The 24,554-nt window shown below is 44.0% G+C and overlaps 1 protein-coding gene and 1 long non-coding RNA gene across 6 annotated transcripts in view; one reads left to right on the forward strand and one right to left on the reverse strand.

Moving 5' to 3' along the window:
• STX2 (syntaxin 2) overlaps positions 1-1,064 on the reverse strand; it is a 39,190-nt gene extending 38,126 nt beyond the window's left edge. The window contains exon 1 of one of the 3 annotated variants that reach the window (XM_082353274.1): positions 804-1,060. In XM_082353274.1, coding sequence (XP_082209400.1) covers positions 804-833 — 30 coding nt within the window. In that variant the 5' untranslated portion in view covers positions 834-1,060. Of the gene's footprint in view, positions 1-803 lie in introns of all 3 variants that reach the window. The other 2 variants (XM_082353273.1, XM_082353272.1) reach the window with 2 other exon arrangements.
• A 169-nt stretch (positions 1,065-1,233) lies between these two features.
• On the forward strand, positions 1,234-24,554 carry LOC309610403. 3 transcript variants are annotated; one of them, XR_014233903.1, is made up of 4 exons: positions 1,234-1,524; positions 2,835-2,894; positions 3,820-4,330; positions 23,187-24,554. It is a non-coding gene; the product is annotated as an uncharacterized lncRNA (long non-coding RNA). The 3 variants fall into 3 exon arrangements; XR_014233904.1 differs by having other exon boundaries at positions 4,167-4,330; XR_014233905.1 differs by lacking the exons at positions 3,820-4,330; positions 23,187-24,554 and adding an exon at positions 14,045-16,902.

Raw genomic sequence — 24,554 nt, forward strand, 5'->3', positions numbered from 1 at the left:
TTTGCTGTCGCTACTCGCTGAGCCCCTACACGCTCCACTAGCTGGGCTTACTGGCAGTAAGCAAGCACAGAGCAAACCATTTACAGGGGAAACACAAGGCGCCGCTCCGTACCTGCCTCGCCGCTCCCTCCCAGCGTCCAGCCCTGCAAGCCGCCCCCCCACCCCCGGAGGCGCGTCAGGTGCGTTCACTCCCACCGCGCGGGGTCCCGTCTTAGACCCCACGGACGAGACAGGGGGCGAGGGGACAAGTCCTGCTCCCCAGGAGCTGACACCCACTAGGGTGGGACGGACCATAATTCCGCAAGTAATTTCTAGTCGTGCTGAGTGCTGTGCAAGGATTCAAACCAGGCGACAGGCTGGAGTGACTCCAGGGAAGGGATCAAGCTGGAGAAGCGGCGGAGCCCAGCTCAGAAAAAGGGTTCGAGGTCCAGTCCGGCCGCTGCCCTGAGACGCCCTTTCAAAAGCTGTTTCCCCGCCGCGCGGAAGCGAGGGCAGAACAGTGCCCGCCTCTGGGCCGTCGGGGCGTCCGGGAGACTGGAGGGGGGCGTCCGGGACACTGGAGGACGGCGACCCACGAGGGGCGCTGCGGGCTGGGGGAGCCCTGCGCCCCCGCCCCGACCCCACCCGCTAGGCCGCCCCGACGGGCCGGCGCCCCCCGACCTGGCCTCCCCTTCCCGCCCGCCCCCGCGCCCCCGCCCCCAGCCCGGCCCGCGAGCCCCTCCCGCCAGGCCCCGGCCCACGCCCGCGCCCCCAGCGCTCCCGGCCCGAACCGCTATCCGCCCGCTCGCCCGCCCGCCGCTCACCGCCGTCAGGTCCGGCAGCCGGTCCCGCATCCCCGCGGGCCGGGCGCCGCGCGCCGCCGCTCAGGCCTGCCCGGCGCCGCCTCCGGCCGGCCGCAGGCTCTCGATGGCCCAGCCGCCGCCTCAGCCAGCCGGTCACCGTCCCCTCCGCCGGCGCTGCCACGGCAACCGCGCCGGCGCGCTCTGCGTACGCCCGGCCCGCGCCGCGCCCAGGCCCACGCAGACGGCGGGAGCCTTCCTGCGGGAATGCCGCGGCCCGAGGGGCGGGGCCCGCCGGGGAGGGGCGGAGCCTTGGCGGGGTGGGCGGGGACTATCGGGGAGGGAAGGGGCCGGCCAGAGATGGGAAAGAGGCGGGGCCTCTTAGGCCCGGACAGGGACAGGACCTGGTGGGGGAAGGGGCGGAACCTGACTGAAATTGGAGGGGCGGGGCCTGTTGAGGAAAAGGCGGGGCAGGCCACGGAGGGGCGGGGCACGGCCGAGCTGCGTTCTGGCGGCCTCGTAGCCTGGTCAGTTAGATGCACCTTTTACCCTTCTTGATTGCTTTTATTTTTGTGCTTTCGCATTCATTTTATTTATTTTAAAAATTCGTGGTAAATTTGGTGACAAACTTAGCAAGCCTATGGAGATGAGCTGGGTGCAGCTTTGCGTATGCATATTCTGAACATAGGCCTTCTCTTTAAGGCTTCATACCAGCCTTTTGTGTGAATAAAGGACAAGAGATAAAGTAAGTCCTATAATGCTTAACGAATATAACTTAAAATGGCATGGGATGGTGATATGCACGGACTCAGGCCTTGGGATGCAGTCCTAGTGGAGAAAGAGGATACAGAAGCGGATAAATAAATAAGCAAAAAAAATAGGGGCATGCACTTGGAGGAGAGCTGAAAGAGGGGTGGCTACATCAGAAAGGTGGGCATGAGAGGCGCCAGAGTGTAGGCCAACAAAGTTAGAGGGAACAGTCCCCAAGACCACTCTCACTTCTGACACCAACTACAAGTTCCGGCGGTTCCCCCACCACACTCAAATTCAATAATTCACTGGAGGGACTCAGAATTCACTAAACACTGCAGCGCTGACAGTTAGGGTTTATCACAGGGGAAGGATACAGATTAACATCAGCGAAGGGCAGAGGTGCATGGGGGGAGACACAGTAGCACCAAATGGGAGGCTTCTGTTGTCTTCTCCTCGGGCAGTCAGGGTACATTACTTTCAAGCATTGATGTGTGTCAATATACACGAAGTCGCCCACCAGGAAATCTCACCCGAGCCACCAAATTCTGAGTTTTTATTGGGGCTCCATTGCATAGGCATGACTGATTGATTAATTGCCCTCCTGGTTGATCTAAGTCTCCAGGTTGACCTGTACCCATGGAACCCGAAAGTCCCATCCTAAATCACATTGTCACTATCTGGCTAGTCCAAGGGCCCCCAGGCAAACAAATACTACTTCCAGGAGTGAGAGCAAAGGACAGACTTCTTTTTGGACAAGGTTAAATTCTTTACTACCTCCTTGAATAGGTGGCTTTTGTGCTATGATCTAAGGTAAAGAAAGCAGCCATAAGAAACATGTTTGAGAATAGTCTAGACAGAAAAAGCAGGGAATTTTGGATTTGGTTCTGGGCGTGACTGGGTTCTTGGATTATAGTAGAGGAGCAGGGGAAGCAGAGACTAGACAGTTTAGAAACCAAAGATAGGGACTTAAACTTGGGTGGACTACGGGCAAATTTGTCTCTTCTTAATTTATGACTTTGTTATGTTTTTCATAATTTAAATCAAAATCAATAATTTGATGGATATGGGTTGAACAAAAATCCTCCCTTTTGACTAAGCAATTAAAATGAGGTGTGAGCAGGGGGTGAGGAGGCAGTAATTGTACAGAGCTTTTCTGAGACTGGAGTTAATATAAAGGGGGTAAAACTGAGTGAGGGTAGAAAAACACCTGGTCCTGGACACAGCGTTTGAGCTCCTGTGTCAAGCAGTACTTGGAACCAATATACCGCAGGACTTTCATAAGCCAATGAATTTCTTTTTCAGTTTTTTCACTTAGAATGAAGACGTCCTAATACATTGCTGTGAGAATTTACAGACTAAGAGGTAAGCTACTTCTGAAATGTAGGGTCCCGGGGAATAGGGGCTTTGGTCTGTTTTGTTCACTGTTGTGTCTCCGATTCCTACAAAATGTCAGGCACATTGTAGGCACTCAATACACAATTTGTAAAATAAAATAATAGATGTTCAAAAACTCTAATTCAAGAAGATACACACACCCCAATGTTCATAGCAGCACTATTCACAATAGGCAAGACATGGAAACAACCTAAACGTCCATCAACAGAGGAATGGATAAAGAAGATGTGGTACATATATACAGTGGAATACTACTCAGCCATTAAAAAAGAATGAAATAATGCCATTTGCAGCAACATGGATGGACCTAGAGACTATCATACTAAGTGAAGTAAGTCAGAGAGAGAAAGACAAATACCATATGATATCACTTATATGTGGAATCTGAAATATGACACAAATGAACTTATCTACGAAACAGAAACAGACTCACAGATATAAAGAAGAGACTTGCAGTTGCCAAGAGGGAGGGGTGTGGCAGAGGGATGGCTTGGGAGTTTGGGATTAGCAGGTGCAAACTATTGTATATAGGATTGTATATACAATTTTATATTGTATATTGTAACAAGGACCTACTGTATAGCACAGGGAACTATATTCAATATCCTGTGATAAAGGAAAAGAATATGAAAAAGAATATATATATGTAACTGAATCACCTTGCTGTACATCAGAAATTAACACATTGTAAATCAACTATACTTCAATAAAATTAAAAAAAATAATAATAATAATAGATGTCCAGTCCTGGCTTTGAATCCCAGTTCTGCTATTTACTCTCTGTGTAACTTTGGATTGTGAAAACTAATAAAGGGAAACCTCACTAAAATGGAGTCAAGAGGCCAGAGGGGGTGCTCTCACTCAATGTTGCTCTCACTCAATGTCAATACAGATCCCAGCAGGAAGAGATGGTACCTCACATCCCCTGTGGGAAGTGACATTACTACCACCAGCGAGAGGAAGATTTTCTCTTGGCCTGGCAACAGCTCAGCCAATGAGAGACCATCACACCTCAGCCAATGGAAGCCACTGTATTTCAAATTCCCAGTTTCTTCCAACGGACTTTTTGTTCATAACAGCCCCTCCCAAGTTCCCCTTCTCCTCTACAAGAGTTTCCTTTCTTTTGTTTTACCAGACTTGCTTGTAGGTTGCCGTAGTTGCACATCCCAAATTGAAATTCTTTGCTGCTCAGGAGTAAACCCATTTTGCTGGTAAAATAACTGACTTTTTTTGTTTCAGGTTAACAGGACAAAAAGACTAATTTTTCTAAGCCTCAATTTTCCTGCCTGTGAAGTGGTGAAAAGGCAGCTTTCAAGCTGAAAGGCTGTGACTTTCCCATTTTGACCCCACTATGCCTCCAGAGACTGATTCACCCTACTCATTTGCCCTCTTAATTGCAAACAGTGAGTATGAATGATGTCTGTTTAATCAATTTATGCTTATTACTCTTAGAAACAATTAACACCTAATAGAAATCTAAACTACACATGGTAAAATTTGTTATAAATCTAAAAAACCGATTGAAAAGTTATATCTGGTTAGCAACAGCAGAAAAAATTACTCAGAAAAATTAGGCTTCGTAGAAAGACTCATTAACATAAAATTAACTTCCTAAAAATGCACACTGCAAAATTTGCTCTTTAAAAATTGATGAAAGCATCAAATCTTAACAAACCTTAGATGTGCAAAATGAAGCCTGGAGAAACTGCACTGAGTAAAAATTATTTACCTATCTGCACACACACCAATACTCTCCAATGCCAGAAGCTGTAATAAATAAATGTTTTATGCTGGAGAGCTGATTAATGAGTAAACTCTTCGCAGCGGAAAGTACAGGGGTAGTGTACTGAGTAGTAGACTACTCAGGTTTGAGTAATGACTCAGACAGGCGGGTCTGATCCAGGTACTCAGACAGTCGTCAGGGCTCAGCTTTCATCCGCCAGGTGACTCCTCTTTATTGGCCTCTGGCTCTGGCGGGAGCCAGATTCAGTTCCAGGGAAAAGAAAGAGCACCTTTTCTGGGTTGCAGCCTCAGATTCCCGAACTTCACTCTGATTGGATCAACTGGGGTCATTTGTCTACCCCCGAACCAATCACCAGTCAGGTGGCTCTGTGGTTGTGATAGGTCAAACCTGGTCATGTGACCTCCCTGGGACCGGAAATGCCTGTCCCGGAATTCACTGGCAGATGGAGGTCTAATGAACGGGGCTGAATCCTGCAGAAGGACAAGGGGTTCTGCGTGGCTGAATAACCACCCCATGCCACTCCATCCCAGGGAAGATAAACTCACCAGCAAGAAATGAAAAAGGAAGACATTGGGGTCTTTCCATTGTACTGTGTAGAACGCTAATTAAGGCATTGATTTACCCTAACACGGTTCCCTCTGGAAAACACTTTCTTAATGAATCCTTACTGATGTCAGAACAATTTTGACTAAATGTGTTTATCCATAATGTTCCCTGGATTCTGAATGTGGCATCTAAACATCCAGTTTCTGTGGTATCTCACTCGAAAAAATGGAGTCCCACAGTCAAAGCAATTAAAAATGAGTCCAATCTTTATTAGGTTATCCCTAAGAATATTAAAAGAGGTCTCATTTGTAACCCCCAAGATCACTCTTCAAATCCTTTCTACAGTCTTCTAGTGTTTCATGTCTTTTATACCCTATAGTTCCCAGAGTACTCTTTTTCTCACTCAGCACCCCCTAAACTTCCCCACCAGGGCACTCGTACTGGGTCAGCACTTTCCATCCATCCACCACCACTGTTAATTTCTCTCCAATAAGTATTGGCCCTGCCTTTTCCTCCCCCTCCCCCAACAGATTATTCCAAAGCATATAATATGGGGAGCAGTTGGATAATGTTGAATTGTCAGCCAGAAGTTTCTTATCCTGCCAGGGGAAGAATGAGGGTGTGGCTACTAATACATAATTTGTCAATTTTCCCTTATTTCTTACATACATAGGCAGTCAAATGTCTCTGGGGGTCAAAATATCAGTCAGATCACAGTAGTGCGTTCAAAACAGCTACTTACCAAGATTGAAAGAGACCTATGTTCCTAAGAAAGAGAATCTGATTACCACCCCCTTGATGGATGGGGGTAGTTCTCGAAGAAAGGGGGTCATTGTGAGTTGGACTTAGACAAGGCCTGAAAAGGTATCCTCTCCTACAGTAGGCCACCTTAGAAAGAAGAGAAGGGAGAGAGAACAGGGGCAACGAGAAAGGCCATTAGTCACTGGGATAAGCATCATAATGCCCCCCCATAGATGTCCACACCCTAATCCTTAGAACCTGTGACTATGTTACCTCATATGGCAAAAGGGGCCTTGCAGGCTCTTGGACTTTCCTGGATTACTAGGGGTGGGCCCAGTCTAGTCACCTGAGCCCTCGCAAGCAAAGAACTTTCTCCAGATGAAAAAGATGCGGCAGAAGGGGCTGTCAGAGAAACTGCAAATGTGAGGTGTCAGTGCCACATCACTGACTCTGAAATGTAGGGTCATGTGCAAGGACCCAAGAGACTTCTAGGCCCTAAGGGTGGACACCAGCTGACAGCCAGAAAGGAAATGGGGCCCTCTGTCCAATATCTGCAAGGAACTGGGTTCTACCAACAACCTGCGTGGGCTTGGAAGCCGATTCTTCCTTGTACTTCCCTATAAGGGCCTGGGCATTGACACTTTGATTTCAGCCTTATGAAACCCAAGCAGAGAACCCAGCTGAGCCACCCAGACTTCTGACCTATGGAACTGTGAGCTAATAGATATATATTGTTTATAGCTGCTGAGTTTTCAATAACTTGTTATGTCAACAATAGAAAACTAATATAGTCATTTACTAAAATTAGGAATTTAGCTCCTGGAAGATAGGGCATATATCTTAATATTATGTGTCCCTTTTCAAGGAGTGTTACAAATAAATGAATGAAAGAATGAGTAGGGCAAGGATGGTGACACACTGATCTTTCTATCTGTCCTCGCTACCCACATAGCTATGTTTTGGGTTGACATGAACTGAATAAATAAATCATACCTTTAGTTGCCACATAGTGAGAAGGGCCTACAGAGAGCTAGAACAGAACTGAATGCCTCCTGAAATCACGGTGGGAATCATGTGACAATTCATAGGCCAGAGACTCACAGTTAAGGGTGATGTACACCCCAGCACATTGGCTCCAGCCTTCTCCTATGCAACCTAGAATTTTCATCTAGACCATCGGTTTTATTTTCCCCACCTGATTCATCCATCAGAAATGGTTGACTCTTCAGTACACTAAAGTTGAAGCCAACACTCTGGAGGTTACAGCACACTGATAACATGCTGTGCAGATTGATGGGACCGTTTATAAACCCTATATATATAAAGTATTACTCACTCAGAGTAAAAACTAAAGTCCTTATAGTGGCCTGCAAGGTCCTGTCCAATCTGATCATCCTCCAAGACCTCCAGAGCCTTGTTTCCCTCTGCACTTCCCTCCACTGACTCCCAGCCAGCCATGTGTCACCTCAGGGCCTTTGCACTGGCTGTTCTTGTCTGAATGCTCTTCCCCCAGATATCTGTGTAGCTTGGTCCCTTACTTCCTTTAAGACTTTGGTCCAGTGACACCTTTTCTGGGAAGCCTGTCCTGCCCCACCCTGTTAAAAATTGCCATTTCTTCTTCACACTCTGAACCCTCTTACCTTGTTCTTTTTTCTCCTTAACACCTACACCCTCTGACCAACTATGTCCTATACACACTTATTTTGTATGCTGCTTACTATTTGTCTTTCTCCTCCGAAAAGTCCACTCCATCAAGGGCAGGGATTTTTGTCCACTTTGCTCAGCAATTCTTGCCAACACCTGGAATGGGGCCCAGCACATAGGAGGTGTGTAATAAATATTTGTCGAGCAACTTATGCTGCAAAATTTGCTTAATACATGTATTCATTCAAAAGTAAACTTTATTACCGTGGTGGGAAACTTAACGGAAAATTACAGGTTCGTGAATTTCTGGCCAGCTGCAGAGTTTGAATTTGAACCTAGCAAAGTTCCTGCCTATTTTAAAATTTGTGACTCTAAGTTAATATATTTATTTATTTTTTTAAACATCTTTATTGGAGTATAATTGCTTTACAATGGTGTGTTAATTTCTGCTGTATAACAAAGTGAGTCAGCTATACGTATACATATATCCCCATATCCCCTCCCTCTTGCGTCTCCCTCCCACCCTCCCTATCCCCACCCCTCTAGGTGGACACAAAGCACAGAGCTGATCTCCCTATGCTATGCGGCTGCTTCCCACTAGCTATCTATTTTACATTTGGTAGTGTATATATGTCCATGCCACTCTCTCACTTCATCCCAGCTTACACTTCCCCCTCTCCATGTCCTCAAGTCCATTCTCTACGTCTGCATCTTTAGTCCAGTCCTGCCCCTAGGTTATCAGAACATTTTTTTTTTTTTTTAGATTCCATATATATGTGTTAGCATACGGTATTTGTTTTTCTCTTTCTGACTTACTTCACTCTGTATGACAGACTCTAGGTCCATCCACCTCACTACAAATAACTCAATTTTGTTTCTTTACATGGCTGAGTAATATTCCATTGTATATATGTGCCACATCTTCTTTATCCATTCATCTGTCGATGGACACTTAGGTTGCTTCCATGTCCTGGACACTTAGGTTGCTTCCATGTCCTGGCTATTGTAAATAATGCTGCAATAAACATTGTGGTACATGACTTTCTTTGAATTATGGTTTTCTCAGGCTATATGCCCAGTAGTGGGATTGCTGGGTCGTATGATAGTTCTATTTTTAGTTTTTTAGGGAACCTCCATACTGTTCTCCATAGTGGCTGTATCAATTTACATTCCCACCAACAGGGCAAGAGGGTTCCCTTTTCTCCACACCCTCTCCAGCATTTATTGTTTCTAGATTTTTTGATGATGGCCATTCTGACCCGTGTGAGGTGGTACCTCATTGTAGCTTTGATTTGCATTTCTCTAATGATTAGTGATGTTGAGCATCCTTTCATGTGTTTGTTGCCCATCTGTATATCTTCTTTGGAGAAATGTCTATGTAGATGTTCTGCCCATTCTTGGATTGGGTTGTTTGTTTTTTTGATATTGAGCTGCATGTGCTACTTGTATGTTTTGGAGATTAATCCTTTGTCAGTTGCTTCATTTGCAAATATTTTCTCCCATTCTGAGGGTTGTCTTTTTGTCTTGTTTATGATTTCTTTTGCTGTGCAAAAGCTTTGAAGTTTCATTAGGTCCCATTTATTTATCTTTGTATTTATTTCTATTTCTCTAGGAGGTGGGTCAGAGAGGATCTTGCTGTGATTTATTTCATGGAGTGTTCTGCCTATGTTTTCCTCGAAGAGTTTTATAGTGTCTGGCCTTACACTTAGGTCTTTAATCCATTCTGAGTTTATTTTTGTGTATGGTGTTAGGGAATGTTCTAATTTCATTCTTTTACATTTAGCTGTCCAGTTTTCCCAGCACCACTTATTGAAGAGGCTGTCTTTTTGCATTTGTATATTCTTGCCTCCTTTATCAAAGATAAGGTGACCATATGTGCGTGGGTTTATCTCTGGGTTTTCTATCCTGTTCCATTGATCTCTTTTCTCTTTTTGCGCCAGTACCATACTGTCTTGATTACTGTAGCTTTGTAGTATAGTCTGAAGTCAGGGAGCCTGATTCCTCCAGCTCCGTTTTTCTTTTTCAAGATTGCTTTGGCTATTCAGGGTCTTTTGTGTTTCCATGCAAACTGTGAAATTTTTTGTTCTAGTTCTGTGAAAAATGCCATTGGTAGTTTGATAGGGATTACATTGAATCTGTAGATTGCTTTGGGTAGTATAGTCATTTTCACAATGTTGATTCTTCCAATCCAAGAACATGGTATATCTCTCCATCTATTTGTATCATCTTTAATTTCTTTCATCAGTGTCTTATAGTTTTCTCCATACAGGCCTTTTGTCTCCTTAGGTAGGTTTATTCCTAGGTTTTTTATTCTTTTTGTTGCAATGGTAAATGGGAGTGTTTCCTTAATTTCTCTTTCAGATTTTTCATCATTAGTGTAAAAGAATGCAAGAGATTTCTGTGTATTAATTTTGTATCCTGCTACTTTACCAAATTCATTGATTAGCTCTAGTAGTTTTCAGGTAACATCTTTAGGATTCTCTATGTATAGTATCATGTCATCTGCAAACAGTGACAGTTTTACTTCTTCTTTTCCAACTTGGATTCCTTTTACTTATTTATTTTTTTCTTCTCTGATTGCTGTGGCTAAAACTTCCAAAACTATGTTGAATAATAGTGGTGAGAGTGGGCAACCTTGTCTTGTTCCTGATCTTAGGGGAAATGGTTTCAGTTTTTCACCACTGAGAATGATGTTGGCTGTGGGTTTGTCATACATGGCCTTTATTATGTTAAGGTAAGTTCCCTCTATGCCTACTTTCTGGAGGGTTTTTATCATAAATGGGTGTTGAATTTTGTCAAAAGCTTTTTCTGCATCTATTGAGATGATCATATGGTTTTTCTCCTTCAATTTGTTAATATGGTTTATCACATTGATTGATTTGCGTATATTGAAGAATCCTTGCATTCCTGGGATAAACCCCACTTGATCTTGGTGTATGTTCCTTTTAATGTGCTGTTGGATTCTGTTTGCTAGTATTTTGTTGAGGATTTTTGCATCTATGTTCATCAGTGATATTGGCCTGTGGTTTTCTTTTCTTGTGACATCTTTGTCTGGTTTTGGCATCAGGGTGATGGTGGCCTCATAGAATGAGTTTGGGAGTGTTCCTCCCCCTGCTATATTTTGGAAGAGTTTGAGAAGGATAGGTGTTAGCTCTTCTCTGAATGTTTGATAGAATTCGCCTGTGAAGCCATCTGGTCCCAGGCTTTTGTTGTTGGAACATTTTTAATCACAGTTTCAATTTCAGTGCTTGTAATTGGTCTGTTTATATTGTCTATTTCTTCCTGGTTCAGTCTCGGAAGGTTGTGCTTTTCTAAGAATTTGTCCATTTCTTCCAGGTTGTCCATTTTATTGGCATATAGTTGGTTGTAGTAATCTCTCATGATTCTGTGTATTTCTGCAGTGTCAGTTGTTACTTCTCCTTTTTCACTTCTAATTCTATTGATTTGAGTCTTTTCCCTTTTTTTCTTGATGAATCTTGCTAATGGTTTATCAATTTTGTTTATCTTCTCAAAGAACCAGCTTTTAGTTTTATTGATCTTTGCTATCATTTCCTTCACTTCTTTTTCATTTATTTCTGATCTGATCTTTATGATTTCTTTCCTTCTGCTAACTTCAGGGGTTTTTTTTTTGTTCTTCTTTCTATAATTGCTTTAGGTCTAAGGTTAGGTTGTTTACCTGAGATTTTTCTTGTTTCTTGAGGTAGCCTCGTATTGCTATAAACTTCCCTATTAGAACTGCTTTTGCTGCATCCCATAGGTTTTGGGTTGTCGTGTTTTCATTGTCATTAGTTTCCGGGTATTTTTTGATTTCCTCTTTGATTTCTTCAGTGATCTCTTGGTTATTTAGTAGTGTATTGTTTAGCCTCCATGTGTTTGTATTTTTTACAGTTTTTTTTCCTGTAATTGATATCTAGTCTTATAGCATTGTGGTCAGAAAAGATACCTGATGCGATTTCAATTTTCTTAAATTTACCAAGGCTTGATTTGTGACCCAAGATATGATCTATCCTGGAGAATGTTCCATGAGCACTTGAGAATAAAGTGTATTCTGTTGTTTTTGGATGGAATGTCCTATAAATATCAATTAAGTCCATCCTGTCCAATGTGTCGTTTAAAGATTGTGTTTCCTTATTTATTTTCATTTTGGATGACCTGTCAATTGGTGAAAGTGGGGTGTTAAAGTCCCCTACTATTATTGTGTTACTGTCGAGTTCCCCTTTTATGGCTGTTAGCATTTGCCTTATGTATTGAGGTGCTCCTATGTTGGGTGCATAAATATTTACAATTGTTATCTCTTCTCCTTGGATTGATCCCTTGATCATTATGTAGTGTCCTTCTTTGTCTCTTGTAATAGTCTTTATTTTAAAGTCTATTTTGTCTGATATGAGAATTGCTACTCCAGCTTTCTTTTGATTTCCATTTGCATGGAATATCTTTTTCCATTCCCTCACTTTCAGTCTGTATGTGTCCCTAGGTCTGAAGTGGGTCTCTTGTAGACAGCATATATATGGGTCTTGTTTTTATATCCATTCAGCCAATCTATGTGTTTTGGTTGGAGCATTTAATCCATTTACATTTAAGGTAATTATTGATATGTATGTTCCTATTACCATTTTCTTAATTGTTTTGGGTTTGTTATTGTAGGTCTTTTCCTTCTCTTGTGGTTCCTGCCTAGAGAAGTTCCTTTAGCATTTGTTGTAAAGCTGGTTTGGTGGTGCTGAATTCTCTTAGCTTTTGCTTGTCTGTAAAGGTTTTAATTTCTCCATCGAATCTGAATGAGATCCTTGCTGGGTAGAGTAATCTTGGTTTTGGTTTTTTCCCTTTCATCACTTTAAATATGTCCTGCCACTCCCTTCTGGCTTGCAGAGTTTCTGCTGAAAGATCAGCTGTTAACCTTATGGGGATTCCCTTGTATGTTAATTGTTGCTTTTCCCTTGCTGCTTTTAATATTTTTTCTTTGTATTTAATTTTTGATAGTCTGATTAATATGTGTCTTGGTGTGTTTCTCCTTGGATTTATCCTGTATGGGACTCTCTGTGCTTCCTGGACTTGATTGAGTATATCATTTCTCATATTAGGGAAGTTTTCAACTATAATCTCTTCAAATATTTTCTTAGTCCCTTTCTTTTTCTCTTCTTCTTCTGGGACCCCTATAATTCAAATGTTGTTGTGTTTGATGCTGTCCCAGAGGTCTCTGAGACTGTCCTCAATTCTTTTTATTCTTTTTTTCTTTATTCTGCTCTGCAGTAGTTATTTCCACTATTTTATCTTCCAGGTCACTTATCCGTTCTTCTGCCTCAGTTATTCTGCTATTGATTCCTTCTAGAGAATTTTTAATTTCATTTATTGTGTAATTCATCATTGTTGTTTGCTCTTTAGTTCTTCTAGGTCCTTGTTAAACGTTTCTTGTATTTTCTCCATTCTAATTCCAAGATTTGGGATAATCTTTACTATCATTACTCTGAATTCTTTTTCAGGTAGACTGCCTATTTCCTCTTCATTTATTTGGTCTGGTGGGTTTTTATCTTGCTCCTTCATCTGCTGTGTGTTTCTGTGTCTTCTCATTTTGCTTAACTTACTGCATTTGGGGTCTCCTTTTCGCAGGCTGCAGGTTCATAGTTCCCGTTGTTTTTGGTGTCTGCCCCCAGTGGGTAAGGTTGCTTCAGTGGGCTGTGTAGGCTTCCTGGTGGAGGGGACTGGTGCCTGTGTTCTGGTGGATGAGGCTGGATCTTGTCTTTCTGGTGGGCAGGGCTGCGTCCAGTGGTGTGTTTTGGGGTGTCTGTGAACTTAGTATGATTTTAGGCAGCCTCTCTGCTAATGGGTGGGGTTGTGTTCCTGTCTTGCTAGTTGCTTGGCATAGGGTGTCCAGCACTGGAGCTTGCTGGTCATTGAGTGGAGCTGGGTCTTAGTGTTGAGATGGAGATCTCTGGGAGATTTTCACCATTTGATGTTTCGTGGGACCAGGAGGTCTCTGGTGGACCAACGTCCTGAACTCGGCTCTCCCACCTCCGAGGCTCAGGCCTGACGCCCGGCCGGAGCAGCAAGACCCTGTCGGCCACATGGCTTTTCTCCTCTTTGACTCTTCTCCCATATTTTGGGGTCCACTCTCTCTCAGCTGTTCATGGCCCAGGCGGAGGGGATCGGGGTTGCTGGCCGAACCATCTCTGTCAGCCTGAGTCTCTTTTAAAAGAGAAAGATAGCAGCTGGAGTGTGGCAGACAGTCCTCCACGGCTTCCCGCGCCCCAGGTTTGCACAGTATCCGTATCAGCAGCCGCCGCAACCACCACCTCCTAAGCCGAGAAACAACCAGTTAACTTATTTTTATTTGACTTAAGGATATACTAGGGGACATTTTCAAAATCCATTCAAATTCAGACCTCTAAAAAATGATTGTCGGCCTTCCCTGGTGGCGCCGTGGTTAAGAATCCGCCTGCCATTGCAGGGGACACGGGTTCGAGCCCTGGTCTGGGAAGATCCCACATGCCGCAGAGCAACTAAGCCCGTGCTCCACAACTACTGAGCCTGCACTCTAGAGCCCGCAAGCCACAACTCCTGAGCCCGTGCGCCACAACTACTGAGCCCGCGCACCTAGAGCCTGTGCTCCACACAAGAGAAGCCCCCGCAATGAGAAGCCCGCGCACTGCAACGAAGAGTAGCCCCCGCTCGCCACAACTAGAGAAAGCCCGCACGCAGCAACAAAGACCCAATGCAGCCAAAAATAAATAAATAAACTTATATTAAAAAAAAAAAAGACTGTCAATTGACCACAGGATTGTTTGCTCTGATTGTGAGTTGAAGACTGGGTTAGAATTCACTTTGTCTTCTCCTGACCCAGATACAGAATGTACATTTAAATGAGAATGAATCTTTCAAGGTATTTGGAAATGCAATAGCCTTGTTTAATTTATCATGTAAAGTTTAGAAACAGGCTACCCTTTTAAAGATGGGACTGAATACGTTATCTGGAAACAGCCTTATGATGTCACATATTGTATTAATCTCCTACTGCTGCTATAACAAATTACCACAATATTAGTGGCTTAAAACAACGCAAATTTATTATCTTACAGTCATAGGGGCCAGATGTCTCACTGAGCTAAAATCAGCCTTTTCTGGAGGCTCTAGGAGAGGTGTGTGTGCTTCCCTTTTCCAGCTCCTAGAGGTGCCCATGCTCCTTGGCTCACAGCCCCTTGCTCCGTCTTCAAAGCCAGCAGTGTAGCACCGTTCTGACCTTTCTTCCATTATCACATGTTTTACTGTGAACACAGCCAGAGCTCCACTGTGTAGGACTCATGTGATCAGACGAGGCCCACCTGGATGGCCTCTGCACTCAAGGTCCCTACCGCTAATCATGCCTGCCAAGTCCCATCTGCCATGGAAGGTAACACAGTCACAACAGGCTCCTGGGACTAGAGCATGGACATCTCTGGGGGCCATTTTTCTGCCTACGACACATACTCTTGGCTTATTTTTCAGAGAATTATTTAATGTATTCGCTTATGTGAGTGGAAAGGAAACAGGATGACGTACTCCACAGATCATGACTCATGACTTTTGTTTTGGCACTGATGTTATCCAAGAGAAAAAAAATTACTTGAAATGCTATCATCAGATCATTCCTGAGGAGACACTCTTTGAGCTACGAGGCTGAAATGGCACATGGGGATCAGAAAGATACACATATCCCTGATAATCAGGAAAAGCAAATCAAAACTACAATTCAACACTATTTTCCCAACTTCTAGGGAAAATAAAAAATACACATCCCTTTGACGTAGCAATTCCTCTTGCGGAAGCTAAATTTCCATGACTGGAATCCCCTGGCGGTCCAGCAGTTAGGACTCTGCACGTTCACTGCTGAGGGCCCGGGTTCGATCCTTGGTCAGGGAACTAAGATCCTGCAAGCCACGAGCGCGGCCTTAATTAATTAATTAATAATTAATCAATTAAAGTTCCATAACAACAATAGCCCCAGGATGTAAATAGATGTGTTTAAGGATATTAACTGCTGCATTGTTTTAGTGGGAAAAAAGCTTAAAAGCAAATGACTACTGGTAGTGGAAGATTTGAACAACTTGGGATTCACCAGTGTAGTGACTATTATGCAGGAGGACACAGAGTCCTGCTGCTTCCCCAGCCTCCATCTCAGTGAGATGTATACATCCAGGCAGGCCTGACACGTGCTGTCAACACTGGCAGAAGAAAACAGTCATCACACTGCCTTAAGCTTGAGCCCCAGGTCTGATCCATTCTACCAAAGCATACTGTGAATTCATGTATTTCCTAAACCCTGTGTTATGGGTTGAATTGTGTCCCCCCCCCAGAAAGATACGCCTAACCCCTGTACCTGTGAATATGACCTTATTTGAAAATTGGGTTTTTGCAGATATGATCAAGTTAAGAGGAGGCCGAGGACAGGTCCTCATCTTATAAGAAGAGGAGATTAGGACACAGACACACACGGAGGCAGGGACACAGGAAGAATGCTATGTGATGCCAGAGGAAGCATTGCAGTTTTATCTGCAAACCGAGGGGCCCCAAAGATGCCAGCAAGACCTGCAGCCAAGAGAAGAGCCTGGAACAGATTCTCCCCGAGAGGCTCCAGAGAGCACGGCCCTGCCGTGAAGACCTTAATTTCAGAATTCCAGAACTGTGAGAGACTAAATTTATGTTATTTTAAGGCACCCAGTTGGTGGTAGTTTGTTATAGCAGCCCTAAGAAACCAGTACACCCTGGAATCATCTTATAAATAGCACAGGGATGCTATATTAGTGATTACTCTGTCTTATAAGAGTTAGTTTGTACAGAGTAAGTATTCAAAATGTATCACAATTTTTTGAGTTATTTGTAGTGAGGTGGACGAACCTACAGTCTGTCGTACAGAGTGAAGTAAGTCAGAAAGAGACAAACAAATACCGTATGCTAACACATATATATGGAATCTAAAAAAACAGTACTGATGAACCTAGTGGCAGGGCAGAAATAAAGACACAGACATAGAGAATGGACTTGAGGACACAGAGGGGAAAGGGGAAGTTGGGATGAAGTGAGAGAGTGGCATGGACATATATACACCACCAAATGTAAAATAGATAGCTAGTGGGAAGCAGCCGCATAGCACAGGGAGATCAGCTCGGTGCTTTGTGACCACCTAGAGGGGTGGGATAGGGACGGTGGGAGGGAAGGAGATGCAAGAGGGAGGGGATATGGGGCTATATGTATACGTATAGCTGATTCACTTTGTTATACAGCAGCAACTAACACAACATTGTAAAGCAATTATACTCCAATAAAGATATTTTTTAAAAGTACCACAATTTTTGAAACCCTGAAAAAATATACATATTGAAATTTTAGATATATATACTATTAAATATATACTCGAAAACAAATATAGTGGAATTTTTCATACACACTTAAAATTATACACCTTTATATCCACATGTCTAAATATCTATCTATAGATATAGATACTGTACAGACACTATACTGTATATATATTACAGTTGACCCTTGAACAATGCAGAGGTTAGGAGTCCCACCCTCCATGAAGGCAAAAATCCACGTATAACTTACATAATCCTCTGTGTCCATGGTTCCTCCAAATCTGTGGATTGAGCCAACCATGGATCATGTAGTATTGCATTTTTTAAAAAATTAATTTATCTATCTTTGGCTGCATTGGGTCTTTGTTGCTGTGTGCGGGCTTTCTCTAGTTGCAGCGAACGGGGTTACTCTTCATTGCGCTGCCCGGGCTTCTCATTGCGGTGGCTTCTCTTGTTGTGGAGCACGGGCTCTAGGCGCGTGGGCTTCAGTAGTTGTGGCACACGGGCTCAGTAGTTGTGGCTCATGGGCTCTAGAGCGCAGGCTCAGTAGTTGTGGCGCATGGGCTTAGTTGCTCCGCGGCGTGTGGGATCTTCCCGGACCAGGGCTCGAACCCGTGTCCCCTGAATTGGCAGGCGGATTCTTAACCACTGCGCCACCAGGGAAGTCCCAGTACTGCAGTTTTTTTGTTTTTGTTTTTTAAATTTTATTGAAGTATAGTTGATTTGCAATGTTGTGTTATGTCTACTGTACAGCAAAGTGATTCAGTTATACATATACTGAATACTGAATGTATATATATACACATTCTTTTTCATATCCTTTTCCAATCTGGCTTATCACAGGATATTGACTATAGTTCCCTGTGTTATACAGTAGGACCTTGTGGTTTATCTATTTTATGTATAATAGTTTGCATCTGGTAACCCCAGACTCCCAATCCACCCCTCCCCCTCCCACTCCCCCTTGGCAACCACAAGTCTGTTCTCTAGGCCTGTGAGTCTGTTTCTGTTTGGTAGATATGTTCATGTGTGTCGTATTTTAGATTCCACATATAAGTGATATCATATGGTTGCAATTTTTACTGTTGAAAAAAATTTGTGTATGAGTGGACCCATGCAGCTCAGACCCCTGTTGTCCAAGGGTCAACTGTATATAGTTACTAGGTATCTGTCTACCTATATCTGGAAGTAAATATAAATACCTAGAGATCTAGATAGATACACAGACAGATGGACAGATAGATAGATAGGTAGATAGGCCTAAAATGTCCAGGCCTGTCTCAACCTCTGAGAAGCCCTGTTATACCCTACTATATACTTCTGTTTTCTTATGGCATTTTCTAGCCTCTTTCCTCAGACTACACCCTCCTAAGGTGACACGGGACACAGAATAAAAGCCTCTTTCACAGAGAGGGCTCTGTGCTACGGTGGACTGCCAACAGGCAGCTTTTAAAGTTCTTCTTGCTAAAAAGAAACAACCGTTGTTCCTGACACAAGAGGCCCCTTGCACTCCTGCGGAGACCCTGAGTTTACACAGAAATACAGCCAAGTGTGAGCCCCTCCTGTGCTCCCTGAGCTGGTGCCCTCCAGCTGCACGTCTCTTGGCAGCCTCGGCCTCAGTGCCTCTGCCCTCCCCTCCCCACCCCCCCAGCCCCGAATTCTCTTCCCTCCAACACCTGTGTGGCTCCTTCCCTCACCTGCAGGTCTCTGCTCAAATGTCACCATCTTAGGGGAGGTCTGTTGGTCACCCCGTCTCACTGTCACCCCCTTCCTCTGGCATCTGTATCTTCTTTACCTGCTGTATTTCTCACCTGAGCGGTGATCACTATGTCACACATCTATCTCACTTACTTGGCCAGTCCATGTCCTGTTCTTCCTTCTAGGACGAAAGATCCGTGAGCCCAGGACCCTGTGGGTCTGCTTTGTTCACTGCCCCCATCCTCAGGGAGTGCCTGGTCCCTCGAGGTGCTCTGTAAACATCAGCTGAATGAATTAATGAATCTGTATTTTTTCGTCACTGTGTCTCAGACTTACTCAACGAGAGGTTGTGAATTCAGACATCTCAGGGTGCAGGCAGGTCAGTGAGTAGAGCAGGCTGGGTGTCAGATGACAAGTGACCCATAGCAAATGACACCAGGCCTCAAGTCTGAGACATGATGGGGAATGGTGGGGTCCGAGGCAAACGGCAGTGTCTGCCCCAGCCGTGGGGGGCAGTGGTACTTACCTCCAGACAGCGCAGCGATGCAAGATATCAGGCCCAGTGCTTTCCAATCTTGATGTTCAACAGAAACCAGGTATCTGGATTTTTACAGGAAATATCCTCACTTTTTGTGTTAGTTATCTATCACTGCAGAGCAAATTACCCTAGAAGTTAATAGCTTGAAGCAACAATTCACGGTATTATCTCACACAGTTTCCAGGAATTCAGGAGTGGTTTAACTGCGGGGTTCTGACTCAGGGCTCAAGAAATTGCAGGTAAGACGTAGGCCTGAGTGGGGCTGGCAGATCCACTTCCCTGATGCTCCCTCACAGCCCAGCAAGCTCCTACTGGCTCTTTGCAGGGGGCCTCAGCTCCTTGTCCCGTGAATCTGTCCAAAGGGCTGTGCCTGTCCTCACCGTATGGTGACCGGCTTCCGGAGTGAGTCGCCCCAGAGAGCAAGGTGGACGCCTCAGAGCCTCAGTGACTTAGATTTAGAAGTCCACTGTCCATTGTGACACCCTCCATTGGGTAGAAGTGAGTCACTAAACGCAGCCCATGCTCCAGGAGAGGAGAATTAAGCTCAAGTTTTTTTTGTTTTTTTTTTTTTTAAGCTCAAGTTTTTGAGGAGAGGCGTATCAAAGAATTGTGGACTCATTTTAAAATCATCACTTTTTTTTTTTTTTTTTTTTTTTTGGCCGTGATGCGCGGCTTGTGGAATCTCAGTTCCCCTACCAGGAATTGAACCCGGGCCACGGCAGTGAAAGCCCGGAATCCTAAGCACTAGGCCACCAGGGAACTCCCCGAACCATCACATTTAAAAACGCTGGCAAGTTGTTCAGATATAAAGCGTGTTGCTCTTCCCCACCCAGTGTAGGACAAACAACAGCTCTGAAGGCTGGATTCGTTCATGGACCGTCAAAGCATATCCTCTGCACCATTCTGTGGGATCAAAGGGCCATATGGCAATAATATATGCAATCCTCACCCTTTTGATTTTAAGGAAGACAGTTTCTGTGCTAACGCTAAGAAGTAGCACGTAATCTGTTCATCGTTGTGGTCCCTATGTAGAAAATTGACTGTCAAATAAAGAAAATATCTCACAAGTTTCTGATATTCATCAGCTGGATTGATGAATGAATTAGATAATGAAATGTTTAAGAATAGCTTCCTTATTGGTCTGCATCATCAACAAAATTGATGGAAACCGCACAAACAGAAAAGTTTGGGGACTTCCCTGGTGGTCCAGTGGCTAAGACTCCACCCTTCCAACGCAGGGAACGTGGGTTCGATCCCTGGTCGAGAAACTAAGATCCCACATGCCACATGGCATGTCCAAAAAAAAGAAAAAGATTCCCAAGTGATTCACGTGTACAGTCACATTTGGGAAGCAATGTTAAAAAAAAGAAAGGCTTGGCCCTGTACGTGATAAATGTTTGTTATTTGCTTTGTGATTAGTCTTTGATATGAAATAGCATTATTTAAATTCTAATAAGTTGTGTATTTAAATCACTATCATTTTTATTAGATTATAATGCTGCTGTTTCTGATGACTCTTTCTGTATTCAGATGGGATTCATAGCAATTCACTCGATAATTCAACAAATATTTACTGAGTTTCCGTTCGGTGCCAGGCACCGTGTGAGATACCTTGAATATCATGACAAACAAGGCACGTAGTTTATTCTAGTGAGGGAAAGAAAGATTTAAAAAAGCAAGCATGTGAATAATTAAGCAAGGTATTTTCAGTTAGTGGTAAGTGCTCTGGGGAAAAGTTGAACAGTGCCTGAGATGGGGAAGGGCTGATGTGGTGACACCACATGAGAAAGGGTGATCAGGGTGGGTCTTCTGGAGGAGGTGACATTTGCCCTGTGACCTGAAGGGTGAGAAGGAGCTAGTCATGCAAAGATGTGGAGGAAGAACATTTTAGGCAGAAGGACCAGTAACTGCAAAGGCCCTGGGGCAGGAATGAACTTGGCCGAAGAAAGATTCAGAAAGGTTTGTGTGGCTACAGCAGAATTACACGGAGAGAGACCTGAGATGGGGCAGAGAGATAGGTACAAGATAGGTCATGTAGGACCTGGTTGGCCTTGGGTTTCAGCTATCTGAATGTGATAGATAGGAAAGCATTGCAGGGGTTAAGAGGGGAGAAGGATGGTCTGATATGTTTTCAGAAGATCATTCTGTGCCTCCCGATAAGATGCACTGAGAAGGACATAGCATCACTTCTGGGGTGTCCCAACCCAAACTGCATACCCTGAATCTAGTCCTGAGGAAATATGAGACACGTCCAAATGGAGGGACCTTCTACAAAGCAATGGGCCTATGAAATACTCAGCAAAAGGGTCCAGGCCATGAAAGACAAAGAGGAAGGTACTGTCCTAGATTCAAAGAGACTAGACAGAAAGAGAAAGACAAATACCATAGGATATCACTTATATGTGGAATCTAAAATATGACACAAATGAACGTATCTACGAAACAGAAACAGACTCATGGACATAGAGAACAGACTGGTGGTTGCCAAGGAGGAGGAGGTTGGGGGAGGGATGGAGTGGGAGGTTGGGGTCAGCAGATGTAAGCTTTTATATACAGAATGGATAAACAAGGTCCAACTGGGGCATTCCCTGGCAGTCCAGTGGTTAGGACTCCACACTTTCACTGCCAAGGGCCCAGGTTCGATCCCTGGTTGGGGAACTATAATTCCACAAGCCATGTGGCGCGGCCAAAAACAAAAAAACAAAAAAAAGGTCCAACTGTATAGCACAGAGAGGTCCAGTGGTTGAGACTCTGCACTTCCACTGCAGGGGGCGCACGTTCGACCCCTAGTCAGGGGTACTAAGATCCTGCAGGCCTTGAGGCGCGGCCAGAAAAAAAAAAAAAGAAGAATGTATATGTGGGGCTTCCCTGGGGGCGCAGTGGTTAAGAATCCGCCTGCCAATGCAGGGGACACGGGTTCGAGCCCTGGCCCGGGAAGATCCCACATGCTGCGGAGCAACTAAGCCCGTGAACCACAACTACTGAGCCTGCGCTCTAGAGCCCATGCGCTACAACTACTGAGCCCATGCGCCACAACTACTGAAGCCCGTGTGCCTAGAGCCCGTGCTCTACAACAAGAGAAGCCACCGCAATGAGAAGCCCGTGCACAGCAACGAAGAGTAGCCCCTGCTCGCTGCAACTAGAGAAAAGCCCTCGCGCAGCAATGAAGACCCACCGCAGCCACAAATAAATAAATAACTATTAAAAAAAAAAGAATGTATATGTGCATAACTGAATCACTTTGCTGTACAGCAGAAACTAAAACAGCATTGTAAATAAACTATACTTCAATTAAAAAAAAAAGAGATAGAGATTAGCAGGACAGGTCCACGTAACGTGTAATCCTGGAGGATCTGCACCAGATAAGGGCAGGAGGGAGACAACTGCCAATTAAGTCCTGTACATTTGGTAATTCGATATTCGATAACATTCGATATTCGATAACAATATGAATTTCCCAATTTTGATAAGTGTGCTGTGACTATGTAACAGAATGTCCTGAGGTTTTAAGCAGTACACACAGAGGGGTGTCCTGTTTGCCATTTAGTCTCAAACATCGCAGTGGGAAAAAAATCATATATATATATGATCTACAGAAAAATGTATGTACGATATATATACTGTGACAGAAGGCTAGGATGGTAAAGAAAAATGATCTAGTAAATAATGTTAACGTTTGGGGAAATCAGAGGTAATGGATGCTGAAATTCCTTGTACGATTTTTGCAACATTTTTTTTTGGTATTTGGCAGCAATTTTTTTAAACTACAGGTTAAGCATGGGCTTGCAATCCACACTGGATGCCAGAGACAAGTAAGTACCTCTGTAAACTGCAAACGAACCAATCACCCAGGAGCTCTGTCTAGAACAGCTAGTACTCTTGGTTTGGTATATATCCCCTTAGCATTTTTGTCGGAGGAAATTTTTTTTTGAATGACAAAAGGTATAAACAGTGGTGTTCTCACCACCCAGAATTATATAATGGTTAATAGGCTGTCATATTTGCTTCAAATCACCTTTTAGAAAAAAAGAAGCAGACATCGCAGATAAAGTTATGATCTTCGTTGACCTCTCATCGTTCCATCACACTCCTCGTCACCATTTCTTGAAGCGACAGCCATCAGAACTCAGTCTATATCCTTGCACTCAATTTTTAAAAACCTACATTCAAGAACTAATATGGTTTCTGTGTATTTGCAAAAAACTTACATAAGCAGTGTTATACTATATGTATAACCTCTATAAAATTATGTATAGACTGTATAAAGCTATTATCACATCTTCCTTGAACTTGCTTCTTTTTTCTCAACATTAGCCTTTTGAGATCTACCTAACCCTGTTGATTAGATGAGCTTCATTCTTTTTAAATGCTGTACAGTAAATCCATATTCTAGATAATAGATTTTATTTATAAATTTCCCTACGGATGGACATTTGTGTAACTTTAATCTTTTGCTATTATAAATAATGTTGCAGTGAGCATTGTGATATTTGTCTTCTTGGGCATATGTGTGAATTGAACTCTACGGCATCTCCCTAGAAATGGAACTATAAAGGTCATGAGTCATGGACACTTCTGTGTTTTATTAGTTTCTACCTTCCCAAGTGGCCAAACCAGTTTACACTCCCACCAGCGGCATCGAGGTCGGCTTGGCGTTTGCCTGAGGGTCCTTAGGGACCCTCGGACCTGAGTTCCCAGTGGGCAGGTTCTCAGATCTGTTGTGCCCAACTTGCATCACCTGGTTCCCAGCAGACTTGCCTGCAAGTGTGCTCAGGACTAGGCAGCTAACTCCTTGTCATTTGGGGTTCTCTTTGCTCTGGGAGGACTCCCCATGGTGGCATCTTTCCCGGGGAACTTGACTGTCCTGATGGGGCCGTTAGCTGTCTGCTCTTGCTGCCAGCCGTGGATGCTTGCTTGGGGAGAGGGGCCACCATATGAGTTTAAGAATCCGTGGCTGTCCAGACAAATGCCCCAAACTGGCCTTTTATATTTAGGATGTGTGTGAGTTTGGAGGACTCCCTTTGGCCAACATCTTTGCTGAAAGCCAATGAAGGATAATAACCCACACTTGTTGAGCTGGAGGTGTACCTTACTTTCCATCTTTGACAATACTGAGAGGAGGCTATGCCCCAGGAGAATGTAAGTTCTATGCGTGTACAGTTCTTGTCTGGACCCTTGACCCTGGAACCTAAATACTCATGGATTGCATCCCTGGTTTGTCACTAAGATGAGAAAAGCTGCCACGGTTGGAAACACTAAATTTCATCATCCTGTTTGCAGAATTAGGGCCACAAAGGCGGCCGACCACTTAGATGCCCTAAGACTAAGGTGGCCGTCTTTCCAGGGTGGGAAAAGCATCGGTCTCTACTTCCTTTACTTCCTAGAAGGTC

Source organism: Balaenoptera borealis (assembly GCF_965194805.1).
Source record: "Balaenoptera borealis genome assembly, chromosome: 14".
NCBI lineage: Eukaryota > Metazoa > Chordata > Mammalia > Artiodactyla > Balaenopteridae > Balaenoptera > Balaenoptera borealis.